The sequence below is a fragment of the Pristis pectinata genome, chromosome 1, assembly GCF_009764475.1.
Source record: "Pristis pectinata isolate sPriPec2 chromosome 1, sPriPec2.1.pri, whole genome shotgun sequence".
Lineage (NCBI taxonomy): Eukaryota > Metazoa > Chordata > Chondrichthyes > Rhinopristiformes > Pristidae > Pristis > Pristis pectinata.
The window spans coordinates 18180709-18200237 of record NC_067405.1 but is presented as its reverse complement, the minus strand read 5'-3'; the positions used below and the strand labels follow the sequence as shown (position 1 = coordinate 18200237).

Sequence of the window (19529 nt, the reverse complement as noted above, 5' to 3'; positions counted from 1 at the left end):
ATCTTCAGTAATCAGTATTTTTCTCTCTCCATTAGCATGGTGTGACCTGCTCAGCAGTTACAGCCTTGCATTTTACAGCTTTTACATTCTATTGTTCAGTTTTTCTCTCCCTGACTACACTTATCTCACAGATTTTTAGTTCCTTTGTTCATGTTACCTCTCTCCAACTGCCCTCCATTAACCCAGGTTACTTCATCAGCAACTTACCCCCAAAGCAACCTTGATCTCATTCTGTCAGAGATATTCCCTTTGTCCTATTCATCCCTCCCCAACCCTCTCTGCAACATGAAACCAATTTGTTTTCTCTCTTTCCTCATTCTGATGGGCCTTCGATCTGAAACATTAACTTGATGTCTCGTTCCACAGATGCTGAAATGTTTCCAGCATTTTCCATTTTTTATTTCTGACCTCCAGCATCTGCAGTTTTTTGGTTTTCAATCCTGCATCTCCCATTTGATACAATTTACTGTATCACTTCGTTTCACATTCTCTCGTAGCTTGAAGTGGTTTGCATTTCTTTGCTACATTGCAATTTATACTCAAATATATTCACATTTTTCTATTGGAAGCAATCCATTTTACATACCTGGCTTATGTTGTACTGGTTCACTTTAGCTAGCGTAATCTCTGGTGTGTCTGGCATTACATGTACCTGAACCTTGTCTTTTTCCCAGGCTTCCTTATACAGGTTCTAAAAGGTTAAATACTGGTGATTAACAAAGCATTCTTTGAATCAGATAACTTAATAAAGCACTTTCAAAATTAATACTTTTTAAGTCTTCTTACCATATCCATGATTTTGGCATTTGCTTTTGCCAGCTCCATTGGCATGGACTGAGCATCAATGGTATATTTGAACATCTCTGGGTGTTGACGATATTTTTTCTCACACAGGATATTTGAAGCACGTTTGTTCTTTTCATTGTCCAGTGAGCCAATGGGGATCCAACCAACGCCCCTTATAAAATCAGTGTACTCTGACTTATATAGGTTCTGAAATAACAAGCACAAAGATTAAATAGTCATATACATATGCAATAGCTATTTTCAAACAAAATAAAACTGCTGCAGGAGGCAATTCTAATTGGGATCTCCTCTACAAGAGACATCTTGACTGTGCATTTGTTGCTTTTTTAATTTTTTTTCTGAGCCACACATTAAATGCACAAGATGGATATTCCTCTTTGAGTACCAAAGTCTCCAAAGGTTGGACCGTAAGGTCAGGCAAGAGAATTGTTCTCCAATTTTTCCTCATTCCATGGGAAAATATCTGGCTCCCGTATCATGACTAAAAACAGTACACTATGATGATACAGAAGAGTTGAAGTCCACCTCAACCCTAAATACAGACTCATTGTTATAATGCCAGGGTCTGTTCTGTACTTCATTTCAGCGGTAAAATGTACACTGTGTTTGATAAAGCAGACCTATGTGCTAACTTGGAGTTCCACTTTAGTGGGCATCTAATGGCAATTTCTCATCCTGACTGGCCTCATCCTCAATTGCAAGCCAGAACAAGGCTCACCTACAAAAGAGCTGAAAAAAACATTGACAGCTGATTAAGCCACTTTGCTTAACCAGCTGTCAAACTTGACCAAAACCTTGAAGTTTCCAACAATCTCTGATGTTCAAAATCTTCAAACCATTAATTATATTCTTCTTATAAATGAAAGAAAATTAACATTTAAATGAACTTAAAATTTTTAAATGTTAAAATAGTTTGAAACAAAGAGATGGATAAACTAAAACTTTTCATTGTCTCTTGCAGCTATTCCAAATAAATGGAGGTTATCTTCCTGAGCCAGGTGCTATTGGGTGTATGAACTCCCTTCTCACCTGTTTAATTTTTAGGAAGAATATTCTTGATACTTTTTGATGTGTTAAGCAGGGAATGGTTGGAAATTACATGAATATCTCAACATTGGCCTGCAAATTCAAGCCAATATCTAATGGTGGCAAAGCCCCATCTACAAAGGGCAAATCGCCTTGAAATAAGGAAGCAGGTTTACAACAGCATTGGTGCAAACCCTGCCACAAAGGTAATGTTTAATGTGAAAATAAACCTATCATTCATACTTAAGGACTGGAAAGAACTAATAATCTTCTGACATCTTTGACAGTCAGTAATCCCACTGGTCATAGAAGCCATGTTTGATGACCACATAGCAAGTAATGCTTTTGCCAGTTACACATGATGCAAGCCTCAACTTAGTAGTGCACTGAACTGGCTACCTACATTATGTTCTCAAGTAATGTTGTTTGAACTCAAGTCTTCTGACAAGAGGATTGAGATGAGAACCTTTACAATAGCCTTGAACCAAAACCTCACTGATCTTTCCTGCTCAGTTACTTACAACGTTCAGCTGAGATACTCTGAAGCTGGACATGCTCACATTTTCATTGCCTTCATAACAGAGTAATTCACACATCCGCATTTTAACATTTAACAGAAGATGTAGAATTATTGCAGTTGATAAATGCACAATATGTTTTATTTTACAAACTTACATCGTTCTGTATGTTCATCATGTTTTTGGCCAGTACCAAGTTCATTGAGTCAGGAGGAGAAATGTAATGATGGATGAGTCTTTTGTAGTCAATGTTGCTGACTGCTGCTTGAGACTGCTTAGCAGCTGTGATGCTGACCATGTCCAATGGTGTGTTGTACTTTGTCTTGAACTTTTCATAATCCTTCTTGTACTCGCGCTCTGACTGTAGTTTAGCAACATGCATGAAGTGTACAAGCTTGGGATCATCCTGCAAGCTACGGAAACCAATGTGCTTTCCTCTATCTTTTTCATACGCTTGTTTGTATTTGTACTGCCAAAAAGAAACAGGAATGATGATAATGGAGACAAGTCTTACACAGAATCATTTGACAAATCTATTATTACATTTAATGCCTATCAGTATTAACAGTGTTCTAGATTCAGACACAAAGATATGTAGCAGAGCAAGTTGTGAAGAGGCCATAAGGAGGCTACAAGGGGATATAGATTAGTTAAGAGACGGGGCAAAGATCTGGAAATGGATACAATGTAGGAAAATGAGAAATCATCCATTTTAGAAGGAAAATAGTATATTATCAAAACTGTGATATATTGCAGAGATCCGATACAGAGGGATATAGGTATTCTAATGCATGACTCACAAATAGTTAATATGCAGGTACAGTAAGTAATTAGAAAAGATAACAGAATGTTATTGTTTAATGTTGGAGAAATTGAATACAAAAGTAGGGAGGTTATGCTACAATTATATGGGCCACTGGTGAGAACACATCTGGAGCAATGTGTACTGCAGTGGATTCCTTACTTAAAGGAGGATGTGAATGCGTTGGAAGCACTTCAGGGAAGGTTTACTAAACTGACACCTGGAATGGGCAGGGTTTTCTTACAAAGAAAGATTGGACAGGCCAAGCTTGTATCTGCTGAAATTTATAGTGAGAAGGAACTTGATACAAGATCCTGGGAGGTCTTGACAGGGTAAATGTAGAGAGGAAGTTTCCTCCTCTGGGAGAGTTAGGAACACGGGTCACTGTTTAAAAATAAAAGAACACCCATTTAGGACAGAGATTAAGCAATTTTTTTTTCTCTCTGGGAGAGTTGTGAATTTCTGGAACTCCCTTCCTCAAAGGGAAGTGGAAGCAGACTCTTTGAATATTTTTAATCAGATGTAGGTAGATACTTGGTAAACAAGAAGATGAAAGATTACAAGTAGAAAGGAAAGCAGAGTTGAAGTTACATTCAAATCAGCCATGATCTTATTGTATCGTAGAGGAGGCTTGAGGATCTGAATGGTCTATTCTTTTTACAAATTTGTATGTTCATATATTAGTCCCACATGACACTCATGTTGTTTACGTGTGAGGCTAATCATAGAGGATATACTAAGAATACTGAGTTCAAAGATGTGCAAGTCACCTGGAAATGCTTCCTCAGTGATTGAACTCATTTTGCATTGCAGAACAAGGGGCAGATTCACATTACTCATGAATTGTTGCATGCATCAGGAATTGGTAGTTAACACAGAATTTCCTTTTATTAAAATAGAAAATAATGGACAGAAAATTGCATATTGCATGGCCAAAGCTTCCCAAGATGCTTTGCTGTCAGAGGGTGAGGCTCAATGGAAGGAATTGAAATTTGGAAAATCAAAGGTTAAATCTCCGAACTGCTTGAGTTTTCCACTTTATTGCAGTTATTTAACTGAACAAACAAACAATCCCATGAATTTTCAATTCTACCACACTTATTGAGAAGTACAACAAAAAATATGGAAATCAAATCAAAAATGCCTGGAAACGCATTGTTATTCAGCGGTGCTAAACACGCTCTATAATATTGCTATTACTTTCTACTCACATTCCAAAATTCAGTTCCAGCAGAGTCAACGGAAAAAATATTCAGAACCGTTTGTCATGTATTTGTTACTAAATAATACATTTGGTGTGGGCAACAAGGTGTGGCTTTCTGGACAAATTATGTCGAAGTTTGCAGGTTAACATTCAATCATGTGTAAAGAATGCATCTAAAAAGTGTACTGCAGAGCAGGAGGGCAGTTTGCAATTAATAATGTAATTTTAGGAGGAGGACAATTTGAACCAGTGAATGATGCATACACATCATGCTATGTACAGTACACAAAATAATATGTTGCACTTAAGCATTTTCATGTGTTTGATGACTATACTGAAAATTGGGTCTCCCAAGTGTAAATATGTAATAAACTATATCTGACTAGATTATTAAGAAATACTTACATCACTGGCGATGTCTCTTGAAGCCTTTGCGGCCTTTATCGAAATGGCATCAGGCTTCAGATGATAGCCTTTCTTCTTCGATTTCTCCCAGCCAGATCGGTATAATTTCTAAAACATAGAGCAGAAAGATAGGATTTTAACACGATGTAACTCATTAACTGACTACTGAAATTGTACGAGCTGTTTTTTCCTACGCTGTTTTATGACAGAGAACTTATTAAAAACTTCAAGTACAAATTGAGAAGGATGTACCTAACTTCATTCACAAACAGTTCAGTGCAGTGTCGCGCAATACTAATTACGTGGCCATGTCTCAAGTAACTGTCTCAGTGAGCAGAGAGCTGTCTGCACTCACTGTTCCCCTAAGCTGCTAGCTCTACACTTATCTGGGCAGACTTTCCAATGACAACTTCCCCCACAAAGTCAGCACCTGATTGGTGAGGCCCTTCCCAGCACTGGGTACTCCTGTCATAAATAGTAAGCTCTAATCCCAGCAATGTCTTAACAGCTGGTAAAGCCAAGACACAAGGTTTACTGCTTATAAAATGTTAAACATCTTGGAACATTTGTGACTATCTCTGATGTTGGCAAGCATTGAAAAATATTCAAATATTTATTTAAAAAATTAATTAGGAATAGTTGAAAATTACCAGAAATTCAGAAACAAATATTTTTTTAAATTAAAGAAACAAACAATAGAAATTACTTAAAACAATTAAATGCAATTAACAATTGAATACCTCAATTAATTCAAAAAATGTAAAATTATTCCTCACAGCAGTTCCTTGTCATTGAAATAAATGGAGTAATTTATCCTGTATTAGCAATTCAACATCCGGATTTCCCAGCATTAATCTGGACAACTTCTGGAAGTCAGAGCTGCATCATTGGACTCCACAACTAGTCCAGCCTCTGACCAGAGTCTGAACGACTGCAATGAGAACCTCTGAGAGCTTTGGGATTTCCATATTTGTATGAGGAGTCCTCAGAAATGAATTAGATATCAGTCTGCACCTCACTGCAAAAAAAATGGTGTGTTTGACCAGTAAACCTAGCACTAATTCCAAGATTACACCCTCTTGGTCTTGATTTTCCCCATTAGAGAAGATAATTTATCTATTTCTAAACCATTGAAACCTGTTTTCAGCCAGAAGAGAATATGAACCACATTTACATGGATTTCAGTAAAGCCTTTGACAAGGTCCCCCATGGAAGGCTGGTCCAAAAGGTTAGAGTCCATGGGATCCATCGCAAGTTGGCAAATTAGATCCAATATTGACTTGGTAATAGGAGACTGAGTTTGATGGCGGAGAGTTGTTTTTGTGATTGGAAGCTTGTGACCAACTGTATACCACAGCAATTAGTGCTGGGGTTCTTGCTGTTTGCTTTATATAGATTAACAATTTAGATGTGAATGTGGAGGACATGATTAATAAGTTTTCAGAGGATATGTGAACTGATGGTGTTGTGATAATGAGAAAGATGGTCCTAGGCTATAGAATGATCTTGACCAGTTGTTAAATTGGGCAGAGCAATGGCAGATGGAAATTAATCCTGATAAACGTGATCTGATGAACTGTTGGTGGTGGGGGGGGGGGGGGGGGGTGGCGGTGGGATGGAGGTCAAATAAGGGTAGGATATACATCACAAAGAGTAAGGCCCAGGGCAGTATGGAGGAACAAAGAGACCTTAGTCTACAAGTCTAAATATGACAGTACAGGTGGATAGGGTGGTGAAGAAGGCATATGGAATGCTTGCCTTCATTTGCCAGGGGATAGAAATAGAAGCAAATAGATCTTTGTACAACTATATAAAACATTAGTTAGGCCACAGCAGGAGTACTGTGTGCAGTTCTGGTCACCACACTAGAGGAAGGATGTGATTGCACTGGAGATGGTACAGAAGAGATTCACAAGGATGTTGCAGGAGATGGAACGTTTCAGTTATGTGGATAAGCTGGGTTTGTTTTCCTTGGAGCAGAGGAGGCTAGGTGAGACCTAACATAGAAATTATGAGAGGTATAGATGGGGTAGATAGTAAAAAAAACTTTCCTCTACAGCAGAGGTGTCTAGGACCAGAGAGCATTTGTTTAAGGTAAGGAGTAAGATATTTATACAGGACTTGAGAACATGTACACCACAACCTTCTCTACATTGCACTATACATCCCTACTTTTCCCACTCCTGGATTCCCATTATTATAATATATTTGTGTCTCACCAGCTCCTCAATATTGGAAAAGGAGTAGGGTACAACAACAATTACAGTTTCATGACAAACATAGCAGAAGCCATTGATTATTTTCATCTTCAACACAACTCCTTCATAACATACCTCACTCATGTTCATCTGGTTGCTTTTGGACAGCACAATTTCTGGTGAATCTGGCATAATATGGATTTTGATCTTGTCTTTATTCCATGCTTCTGTGTACAGTTTCTATTAAAAAGAATAGGACCATGAGATTTAAGGAAAAATCAGCATGAACATGTCTGATGAGGACCAATAGAACTCTACTTGAAGTTTTCTATCTCTTGGTGAATAAAATATTCCATGGAGTAGTAAGCAGTAAATTCTCAGATTCATGGGAAATGTAGCATAGTGGTCAGACGACTGGATTAGGATCTAGAGGCCTTATGTAAAGATCCAGAAAATAAATTTGAGTCCCAGCAGCAGTGGAGTTTATATTTAGTTAAAATAAAAAAATAGCATCAGATATGGTGACCAATAAACTCCTGGATTGTTGCATAACCCGAGGAGATTGTTAACATCCTTTTAAGAAGGAAATCTACTATTCCAACCTTATCTGATTAATAGACCAGTCTCATAAACAACATGGCTTACTTGGATGTATATTAGGCCTTTGTAGTGAGCTAACTATTGAGTTCAAGGGCAAATCAGGATAAACAATGGCTTTGCCCACCACACAAGGATCCTAGGAGTGAACTTTTCGAATAAGTGCTGGAACATAATTCCACTGACAATATTCAGGCTTGAGGATGGGATATGTACAAATCCTTGGCACACTTTTCAAATGCAGGGAACTTTTTACATCACACAGTAACTGGAGAAACTACAGCATTTTCAGAGGAGACAAACTCCTGCTCTGGGCCCAGGAATTCATCTGCAATCATGGTACTAAATGCACTATTAAAGTAGCATCAATGTACTGCCATTGCAGTCTGTAGAATGGATTTTGGAGGCAGAGAATAAGCCTTTGATGGTACTATATGGCACTGGCTGATGTTGAAAACCCGTGTCCTTTGACAACACAGTGTTGGAGACAGGCACATGTCTGGGTTCACAACAAACCAAACAACAGCAAAGTCAGTTTACTCAAAAACAGAGTCTATTTTAACAGCAAAACTTATGACAGAAACTGCCATAGTATCTCCCAACCAAAACAGTGTAATTCCTTCAAAGAATTGCAGTGAGTGGAGGATAGATATGCGAAATCAATCCCTGGCACTTACATCGGTGTGGTCACCAGGCTTCATTGACAGGAGAATTATTCAGTTATCTCCACTTTTAGAACATAGAACATTACAACACAGTACAGGCCCTTCAGCTCACAATGTTGTGCCGACCTTTTAACCTACTCTAAGATCAATCTAACCATTCCCACCCACATACCCCTCCATTTTTCTATCATCCATGTGCCTATCTAAGAGTCCCTTAAATGTCCCCAGTGTACCTGCCTCTACCAGCACTCCTGGCAGTGCATTCCATGCACCTACACTCTCTGTGATATACCTCTGATATCCCTCTGCATTTTCCTCCAATCACCTTAAAATTATGCCCCCTCATGTTAGCCATTTCTGCCCTGGGGAAAAAGTCTCTGGCTGTCCACTTGATCTATGCCCCTTATCATCTTGTACACCTCTAACAGGGCACTACTCATCCTCCTTCACTCCAAAGGGAAAAGCCCGAGCTCGCTCAACCTATCCACATAAGACATGTTCTCCAATCCAGGTAGATTCTTGGTAAATCTCCTCTGCACCCTCTCTAAAGCTTCCACATCCTTCCTGTAGTGAGGCGACAAGAACTGAACACAATATTTTAATTGTGGTCTAACCAGGGTTTTATCAACCTGCAACATTACCTCACAGCTCTTGACTAATGAAGGCCAACACACCACATGGCTTCTTAAACCCACACTTCAACCCACCCAACTGATTGCAATTTTGCCCTATCAACTTGCGAGGCAACTTTGGGAGATCTATGGACTTGGAACCCAAGATCACTCTGTTCTTCCACACTGCTAAGAATCCTGCCATCAACCTTGTATTCTACCTTCAAATCAACTTTCCAAAGTGAATCACTTCACACTTTTCCGGGTTGAACTCTGTCTGCCACTTATCAGCCCAGCTTTGCATCCTATCAATGTCCTGTTGTAATCTACAGCAACCATCTACACTATCCACAACAGCACTGACCTTGGTGTCATCTGCAATCCACCCTTCCACTTCCTCATCCAAGTCATTTATAAAAACCACAAAGAGCAGTGGTCGCAGAACAGATCGCTGTGGAACCCCACTGATCACCAACCTCCAGGCAGAATACGTTCCATCTACAACCACCCTCTGCCTTCTATGGGCAAGCCAGTTCCGAAATCCACACAGTCAAGTTTCCCTATATCCCATGCCTCCCAACTTTCTGAATGAGTCTATCATGGGGAACCTTATCAAACGCCTTACTAAAGTTCACATACACCACATCCACTGCTCTACCCTCATCAATGTGTTTTGTCACATCCTCAAAGAATTCAATCAAGCTTGTGAGGAATGACCTGCCCCTCATAAAGCCATGCTGACTATCCCAAATCAGACTATGCTTCCCTAAAGGCTCATAAATCCTGTCTCCAAGAATCTTTTCCAATAATTTGCCCACAACTGAAGTAAGACTCACTGGTCTATAATTCCCAGGGTTATCCCTACTTCCTTTCTTGAACAAAGGAATAACATTTACCACCATCCAATCATCTGGCACTACTCCTGTGGCCAGTGAGGATGCAAAGGTCATCGCCAAGGGCTCAGAAATCTCTTTCCTCACTTCCCATAGTATCCTGGGATATATCACGTCTGGCTCCGGGGATTTATCTATCCTAATGTTTTTCAAAAGTTCCAGCACATCATCCTCCTTAACATCAACGTGTTCTAGCCTATCAGCCTGTTTTACACTGTCCTCACGAACGTCAAAGTCCTTCTCACAGGTGAAAACTGAAGCAATGAATTCATTAAGGACCTCCCATGCACATGTTTTCTCCTCTATCCCTAATCAGTCCTACTTCACTCTGGTCATCCTCCTGTTCTTCACATATGAGTACAACACCTTGGGGTTTTCCTTAATCCTACTCACCAAGGCCTTCTCATGCCCCCTTCTAGCTCTCCTAAGTCCATTCTTAAGCTCCTTCCTGGCTACCTTGTATCTCTCTAGAGCCCTAACTAATCCTGGCTTCCTAAACCTTAAGCAAGCTTCTTTTTTCCTCTTCACTAGATATTCCACATCTCTTGCCAACCATGGTTCTTTCACCCTACCATCCTTGTCCTGCCTCAATGGGATGAACCTATCCAGAACCTCACTCCCAAGTTCCTGCCTAATAGCATCATAATTCCTCCTCCCCCAATTAAATACTTTCCCATACCATCTACTCCTATCCCTCTGCAAGGCAAGGTCAAGGAGTTGTGGTCACTGTCTCCAAAATGCTCACCCATTGGGAGATCTGACACCTAACCAGGTTCATTGCCTAGTACCAGATCCAGAATAGCCTCTCCTTTAGTCGGTCTGTCTACATGTTGTGTCAGGAATCCTGCCTGGACACACCTAACAAATTTCGCCCCAACCAAACATTTTGTACTAAGGAGGCATCAATCAATATTAGGGAAGTTGAAATCACCCATGACAATAATCCTGTTATTTTTGCACCTTTCCAAAATCTGCCTCCCAATCTGTTCCTCAGTGTCTTTGTTGCTATTGGGAGGTGGGGGGTGGGGGGTGTTCTATAGAATACTCCCAATAGAGTGATTGCTCCCTTCCTGTTTCTGACCTTCATCCACACTGACTCAGTAAATGTTCTCTCCAGGACGTCTTCCCTTTCTGCAGCTGTGATACTATCCCTGATTAACATTATCACTCCCCCACCTCTTTTACCTCCCTCCCTGTTCCTTTTGAAACATCTAAACCCCAGAACATCCAGCAGCCATTCCTGCCCTGTAATGGCCACAACATTGTAGTTCCATGTTCTGACCCATGCTCTAAGTTCATCACTCTCATTCCCGATACTTCTTGCATTAAAGTAGACACACTTCAACCCATCCAACTGACTGCAATTTTGCCCTTTCAACTGCCTATCCTTCCTCACAGTCTCTCTACATGCTACATCAACCTGTACACCAACTGCCCCGCCCTCTGACCTATTACTCGGGTTCCCATCCCCCTGCCAAATTAGTTTAAACCCTCTGCAACAGCTCTAGCAAACCTACCTGCAAGGATATTGGTCCCCCTCCAGTTCGGGTGCAACCCATCCTTTTTTGTACAGGTCAGAGGATTGAGAGTAATGTCACCCCAGAAAGCAGACTCCCTTCCTCCAATTCTACCACACTCTCCCCTAGTTCTCCCCACGGCATTGGGTGGTCCAGGGAAAATGACATCTCTCAGGGCATCATTAACCCAAGCACACCATCATTCACTTTGTCCTATTCCCACATCAGGCAGGTGTCTTGTCATAGCTGTAAGTTCGGTTGAAATATCTGGGGTAGTGAATCAGCCAATGCTACTGCTGCTGATTTCTGTTCATTAATATATGTTGGAAACACGTGGAGAGTGGGTGAGAACAGCAAATGGCTGATCTGTGGTTTGCTTGAGGACCTGTTTCACCCTAGGTAGAGATTTAGACTGAAAACTGGGGAATATGGTGCATCTGTCTGAAGAGATAGAGTGTGGACATCATGCTCAAAACTGTCCTATGACGCCTACCTTATTCCACATCTGTGCATTATTCTTGGCCAAGACCAGCTCAAGAGAATCAGGAATGCTTGTGAATTCTAATGTATCAGGATGTTGGCGGTATTTCTTCTCACTTGCTATTTGAGTTGCTTTCTTTGCCTTCTCCACATCTAAAGAGCCAATAGGTATCCAGCCGATGCCTTTAAACCAGGTGTTATAATCCATTTTGTAATTGTTCTGCAAGGAGACATTAAAATGCATTAAATAGTAAAGTCCCACATATTTAACATTTTTTTTACTTCCCTTGTGAAATACTCATGTAATCAAAATAGTACCAGGAGCAAAATCTAAAAATGAACATAAAACTTAAAACTAATATTGATGGAGGGCTGATGCATTTACTGTTAAAATTTATAGAGTTTAAAGATAGAGGTCATTATACTAGGATAAGGGTTGGATTGTTTAGAATGGAAATGAGGAGAAAATTCTTCATTCGTAGAGTTATAGAGAGCAGAAGCAGGCTCTTTGGCCTAATTTGTTCATGCTAACCAAATTGTCTGCCTGAGCTTGTCCCATTTGCATGCCTTTGGCCCATTTGCTTGATTGTGAACATTCGGAATCCCTGACCCAATTCCACAGGCCCAAAAGAATTTTAAATGTATGATATCTAATATAAGCTGATCAATGGCATGTACCAGTTGTACCACAGATGTTCCAGGCAATGACAATCTCCAATAATCAATTACCCTTAACTCTCCAATGGCATCACCATAACCGAGTCCCCCCTTACTAACATTCGGGGGGGGGGGGGTGGTGGTAGTCGGCATAGGCCAGAACTGAGCCAGCCACATAAATACCATGGCCTCAAGAGCAGTTCAGAGGGTGGGTATGATGGGGGAGTGATATACCTCCAGACACAGCTTTTCCATCATCTGTAAGGTATTAATCAGTACTGTGATGGAAAACACTCCACAAGCCTGCTAAGTTCCAAAAAAACTCAAGAAGCTTGACACCATCTAGGACATAGTAATCCTCTTGACTGGCACCCTGTCACGATAGGCTTTGTTTTATTTTGTTCTAACTGTGCTCCTTCTTGTAAAAAGTGTGTATAATTTATGGTTAATTTATGTTTTTCTTGTGAATGCTGCTTATATGATGCTATGTGCCTGTGATGCTGCTGCAAGTAAGCTTTTCATTGCACCTGTGCATACATGTACTTGTGCACATGACGATAAACTCAATTTTGACTTTGACTGTCCACCATCCAAAACATTCTTTCCCTCCATTACAGGCATAAAATAGTTACACTGTACATTATCTGCAAATTACATAGCAGTTACTCATCTAGCCCATTCTGACAGCGCTTTGCAAACTTGCAACCTCTACCACCAAGAGAGACGAGGGCCGTGGGAACACCACCACTTGTAGGTTCCCCTCCAAGTCATACATCATCCTGGGTTGGAAAGATATCGCCAGACCTTCATTGTCACTAAGTCTATATCCTGGAACTCCCTCCCCAACAGCATTGTAGTTGTATCCTCACCAAGAGGACTGTAGTGGTTCACGAAGACAGCTCACCGGCAACTTCTCAATGGCTATTAGGGATGGGCAGTGGAGGTTGGCCTTGCTAGCAATGCCCAGATCCAAAAAATTAATAAATAAATAAAAATGTTAGTTTGTAGTTTCATCTAATGGTAAAGTCACTATTGAAATGCAATAGAAGAATAGATTATAAACTGTTTGCAAGGCTTTGAATATATGCACGCTACCCAGGGGCATAAATACCACCAATACAATGATGCTCACATGACTGATCATTCTGGTTAGAATTGCAAGGCTGCTGAGCTCCATACAAAAAGAAAGCAAGAAATTGTAATTCTAAAGCTAACTGCTGCAGATAATCAAAATCAGAAAGTACTGGAAATACTTGGCAGCTTGGGACAGCATCTGTGGAGGAAAGCAGTTGATATTTCAGGCCAATATCATTTCATTAGACCTTTCAGGGTTCGAATGTCATTGAATTGAAATAACAGATTTGTTCCTGCCTCCGCAGATGCTGCATGAATCTGCTGAATACTTCCATCATTTCCACTGAATGCTGTGACTTACATCACTCTGTATGTCCATCATGTTCTTGGACAGTACCACATTCATGGCATCAGGCAAGTAGGTGTAATTGTGAATTAGATGCTTGTAGTTAGCATTGCTGGCCACTTCCTGGGACTTCTTGGCTGTAGTAATATTGACCATGTCCAACGGCGTGTGATATTTGGTCTTGCTTTTCTCATAGTCTTTTTTGTACTCACGGTCAGACTGAATCTTGGCTACGTGCATGGAATGGACCAGCTTAGGGTCATCTTGAAGGCTACGGAACCCAACATGTTTACCCCTTTCCTTTTCAAAGGCTGCTTTGTATCGATACTGTAATGATATTTTCATGAGAAAGTTAACACATTTGTTCAATTTGGCCAGTTTTAAAAATATTGGTTGAAAATAGAGAAGTTCCATTATTGTACTTAATGTTAATTAAAACAACCATCCCTTATTTAATTTTTTCCCTGTGAATTATCTTTCAGATTATGAAAATCTTAACTCATTTTTATGCTTCTTTGCAAAAATAACATAATTTATATTGTATGTAGCAAAGGATTTGAAATTTTAAACCAACTTCTGTGGATTGTTTTCTAATCTCTCTTTCCCTTTTAGTTTTCATTTGGAATATATTCCCTCTTATAGCCATCTTGCTAAACAATGGAAATATTTTTCCTCCATTTACAACTTAAGTGTATTTTTTTAAAACTTATTTCTTGTGAGGTTGTTTATCTGCCTGCTTTTTGTGCAAAGAAACCTGGACTCAAGGTAGGACATACAGATTGAAGCAGTTAATTTACCCAAGAGCACAGTTTTTTCCTCTCCAGCTTCCTATGTCCTCACCAGTCTTACTTCCAAAGTGCTTTCCTCCCTCTTAAACACCACACTTAGTTCTGTTTCCATGGTCTTTCTGGCATTACATTCCACATTTTCATAACGTTTTGTAGGAAGTACTTATCTTAGGGCTAATTTCTGTGGTTTATGCCTTTGTCTTAGGTTCCTACTAAAAGACATGGTGATAGATTTCCACCTTTAACATTTGGTTGTTATCATCCTCTAGGCAAAATACAGGAGAAGTCCAGGTTTTGCCTCAGATCCAAATGCTGAAAGGTTAATTCATAGAACTGCCTGGCATAGAACCAAGCCTTAAGACTGATCACATTTGTGCTAGATATGTCCTCTTCATGATTCATTTGCCCACCATTTCATCTTGTTTGCCCTATCATTCCATTCCATGCTCTTCCCTATCATCTAGGCTCTGCTTCAATATATGCCATGTCCTTAACTATTTCAATCCACCACAAAGTATTCCACTACTGGATGTTCATTAAGCATTAGGATCTCTTAAACTTAAATGTTAGGTAATTCGACTTCTTTAAAATCTGTGGGATGTAAGTAATATGTGGGATATGCCCATGTTTGCTATGGTTCTTGTGGGGTGAATGTATTTTGCCTATGAGAAAACTTGTCTACTTCGGCCAGAGAACCGCCCATGTTTTTCCATTAAGATTGTGTTCCCTTGCCATTTTTGTATCTAAACATGTACATACTCACTACAAAAGCTGCATCTGTTAGCAACCTCCTACTTGTTTAATATTTCCTTTTATTTTTGCAGTGTTTCAATTCATTATTGGGCATTCTGCAAACATGGGCATATCATCCTCTATACCAATAAGAGGTAATTTCTTACCACAAATTTTTGCAGAGTGTAACTTATCAAAGAATATACATTCAGGCCATATCTGAATCGTACTTCCCAGTTTTTTTTCATGGAATTTGGTTGAGTCCAATTCCAAGCCTTAGTTCAAGCTATGAGACAGCTCCAAAAATTAATTGAAAGGACACTGGCTGGTCCTCAAAATTCTTGTGACTCAAATAATGATACCATAAGGTCTAAATACCATAAGATGATTTTACTTACATTACTTGCAATGTTTCTTGAAGCTTTGGCTGCAACAATTGGAATGGCATCTGCCCGGATATCATGACCTTTAGCAATAGTCTTGTTCCAGGCTTCCTTATACAGTTGCTTGAAAAGGAAACAGGATGAATTACTTTAGAATGCACAGAATCCAGTGTCGGAAGGTGAGGATATGTAATGGCTTATCAGCTAAATAAATTCTAATGTAAATGATTAAGAGGCATCCCAGCCAAGCTATGCCCAAAATGACAACATGCCCAGGAGATTTTAAAAGAGCTGCTTAAGAATTGATCAATTACAAATTTACACATTGAGATTTTACTAAATTTCATTCTTGCTACAAAGACCAGGTAAACAATTTGATGAGCAGAAATCCATGTAAAAAGAATTTTAACTCTCATAGAGTAAAAATCAGTTGTATTACAATACCTTTACTCATAAAAGTGCTGACAATATTACTCCATTTACCTGGTTAGTTCTAGGTAACACAAATACTAAAAGATATATTTTTATTTTATTATTAATACCCTTGTTATTGACTTACTCATCCAAATGTATTTGTTCCAGGCTTTGATTGTGAAGGACAATGGTAATATTTCTATCTTTAGACCATTTTGATATTTACAGTAAATATGCATGACGTTTTATAGAATAATGGACATCACGAAAAGCTTGTATATCAATGAAGATCTTCCAGTTATGTGGTAAACTTTGCCCATCTACTGCTAGTCATCAGTTTAAAAAGTCTCCTTCACTTTGTGATGCATATTTATCTGCTTTTGGTGGCTTCTATCATCTCAACGGTAACCTTAAGTTGGCATGGCAACTGCCAGGCCCCTCATGCCAAAAGCTGCCATTTATGCCTAACAAGTATCATTACGGCAAGTTCATCGTGAAACAATGTGCAAGTGACCTGCTTTAACATTAACTAATTGTAGATTCATGTGAACTACTTCAGCGTAATCCTTGCTAAGTTAAACCTGAGTACTTACATCACTTAAATTTTGAGCATTGACCTTTGCCTGTAAGAATGGTGGATATTGAATGTCAAGGGTATATTTGTGCTTTATCTTTTCACCGGCTTTTTTGTAGTTCAGCTGAAAGTAAAATGGGGAAAATCATTAGCATTTGGACCAAAACTGTCAATCACTCAACATCAAAAGTAAATGGCATTGTTTCAAAAGTATAACCATGTCAGTGTAATAATTTAATGAGCAACAAGGATTAGCAATTTGGGAATTCCTTATTTGTCAATTTCCAATCATGGTTTTAAACAATTTAAAAAAAGTTTCCAGTGATCTTTGGTAAGTATGTAGTTTGTGCTCAATAATCAACAGCCACTTTGAATGTGAACCTTATTAGATAATAAAGGGATGAATCAGTTTTTCCACATCATGACAAAATCTTAAATTATGAATCAAAGTTTCTTAATGTTCAACTTCTCATAAATTTTGCTGAATTTCAAATAGTACATACAGTTTTGAAACTGAAAGTCTGATAAATGTGTTATCAAGCACAGCCTTCTCCTGTAATTGGGTGAGCTCCTCAAAAACATGGTAATTACCTAATGATATACGGGTGAATTTCTGCTATGGCAAAGAAATCAAAACAAGATCCATTCTGTCAGCTCCCTGGCATTACAATGTTATCTGGTAAAGAAGCTTAGAGTCTCTTTGCAAGTGCTAATTATGGCAGACTTCAGGGTGATCCGGATGCTGTGAGCACTCAGTGGCTCCTGTTGGTTGGGTGTCATCAGAGATACAGCACAGAAAGAACCCCTTCAGCCCAGCTTCAAGCCATAAAGCACTAATCCTATTTCTTATCTCAGGTTCCCATTTGATTGCTAGATAGATTAGATGGATATATTTATTAGTCACATGTACATTAAAACACACAGTGAAAAGCATCTTTTGCATAGGGTGTTCTGGGGGCAGTCCACAAGTGTCGCCACGCTTCCGGTGTCAACATAGCATGCCCACAACTTCCTAACCCGTACGTCTTTGGAATGTGGGAGGAAACCGGAGCACCCGGAGGAAACCCACGCAGACATGGGGAGAACGTACAAGCTCCTTACGGACAGCGGCTGGAAGCGAACCCAGGTCGCTGGCACTGTAATAGTGTTACTCTAACCGCTACAATACCATGCCTGCCCATTTACACTTGGCCAAAAAACACAATTCCACCCTCTGGTGTGCAACAGTGTGCCTGTTGTCTGAGTTCTTCCTGGCACTTGGCCTTACCAAGGCTGTGTCAGGTGTGCCACCAGCCATACAAATGTTCCAGGCCAAGAAATTCAAGGACAAGCTCTCTTCACAACAAGGCACTGTGTCTTATGCACCCAACATTAAAAAAAAGAAAAGCATTTTAGCAGCATTTTAAATCATTACACCAGGAACATGTAACATACAAGTGGAGCTGATAATGAGATGAAAATACTCACATCACTGAGCTGCTTTGTGTTGCTTGTGGCCAGAACCATATTCACAGAGTCAGGGACACTGGTAAACTTGACCGTGTCTGGATGTTGACGGTACTTATGTTCATCCAAGGCCTTTGCTGCTTTCTTGGCCTTCTCCACATCCAGTGAGCCAATCGGAATCCAGCCTATGCCCTTCTGCCAGCAGTTGTAGTCCTGCTTATACAAATTCTGCCAAAGTCAAGAATTGTGGAAATACTTGAGCACAATGGATTCAAATAGGACAAAATGCAAGTACAATAAAGTGTTATAATCCAAATGAATAAGTGTAACTGTGGTAAAGATCAGCAAGAATCTAACAGGAGGCTGGAGGCTTTATTTAAAGAGGGTACAGAAGAGGTTGACCAGGATGCTGCCTGGATTAGAGGGCATGTGATATAAAGAGAGGTTGGACAAACTTGGGTTGTTTTCTCTGGAGCAGCAGAGGCCAAGGGGAGACCTGATAGAAGTTTACAAGATTATGAGAGGCATACATAGATAAGCTGGTATCTTTTTCCTGGGGTCAAAATGTCTAATACCAAAGGGCATGCATTTTAGGCAGAAGGGACTAGTTTAGTTTGTTCAATACAATGTCATGGGCTGAAGGGCCTGTTCCTGTGCTGTACTGTGTTATGTTCTAGAATTGCAGAGCAGACTCAAGGAACTGAATGACCTGCAGAATTTTAGATTAAGAGGTCACCTATTTCAGATGGAGATAAGGTAATTTTTTTCTTTCAGAGAGCTGTGACTCTTTGGAATTTCCTACCCTAGAAAACTGCCAAGGTGAAATCATTTAATATATTCAAGGCTGAGATTGACAGATATTTAAATTACAAGGGAGTCCAGAACTTTGGGGAAACAGTGGGAAAGTGATGTTGAGACCAATATTGAATCAGTTATGATTTTAATGAATGACAAAGCTCTTCTACTGGCCCACTCCTGCTCCTTTTTTTTGTGTTCATATATTCTTAACAGAAAGCAAGCAATTGTAATCCAAAAGCTGACTGAAGGAGTTACTCAAAATTAAAAATAAAATAAGAAAATATTAGAAATGCCCAGCAGATTCAGGCAATGTCTAGGGATAACAAAACAGAGTTAACATTTCAGGCCAATCACCTCCCAGCTTCTGTCATTACTTCCACTCTCCGCTCCTCCGTCTGTCTATCACCCCTCCTCACCTGGAACTACTATTGCTTGCTAGTTCTTTCTCCACCCCTTCCCTTGACCTTTTTATACTGGCTATCTCCCCTCTACCTTTCAGTCCAGAAGAAGCATCTCAACCCAAAATGTCGACTGTCCATTTCCCTCCACATGTGATGCCTGACCCACTGATTTCCTCCAGCATCTTGTTTTTTG

The 19529-nt window shown here is 39.7% G+C and overlaps 1 protein-coding gene across 1 annotated transcript in view; it reads right to left on the bottom strand.

Moving 5' to 3' along the window:
- The window catches only part of neb (nebulin), a 269812-nt gene that overhangs the window by 189105 nt on the left and 61178 nt on the right, over positions 1-19529 (bottom strand). The window contains exons 30-39 of the mRNA XM_052025719.1: positions 18159-18365; positions 16711-16815; positions 15719-15826; positions 13816-14127; positions 11737-11943; positions 7096-7200; positions 4763-4870; positions 2509-2820; positions 787-993; positions 587-691 (exon numbers count right to left, since the gene is read on the bottom strand). Coding sequence (XP_051881679.1) covers positions 587-691; positions 787-993; positions 2509-2820; positions 4763-4870; positions 7096-7200; positions 11737-11943; positions 13816-14127; positions 15719-15826; positions 16711-16815; positions 18159-18365 — 1776 coding nt within the window. The remainder of the gene's footprint in view (positions 1-586; positions 692-786; positions 994-2508; positions 2821-4762; positions 4871-7095; positions 7201-11736; positions 11944-13815; positions 14128-15718; positions 15827-16710; positions 16816-18158; positions 18366-19529) is intronic.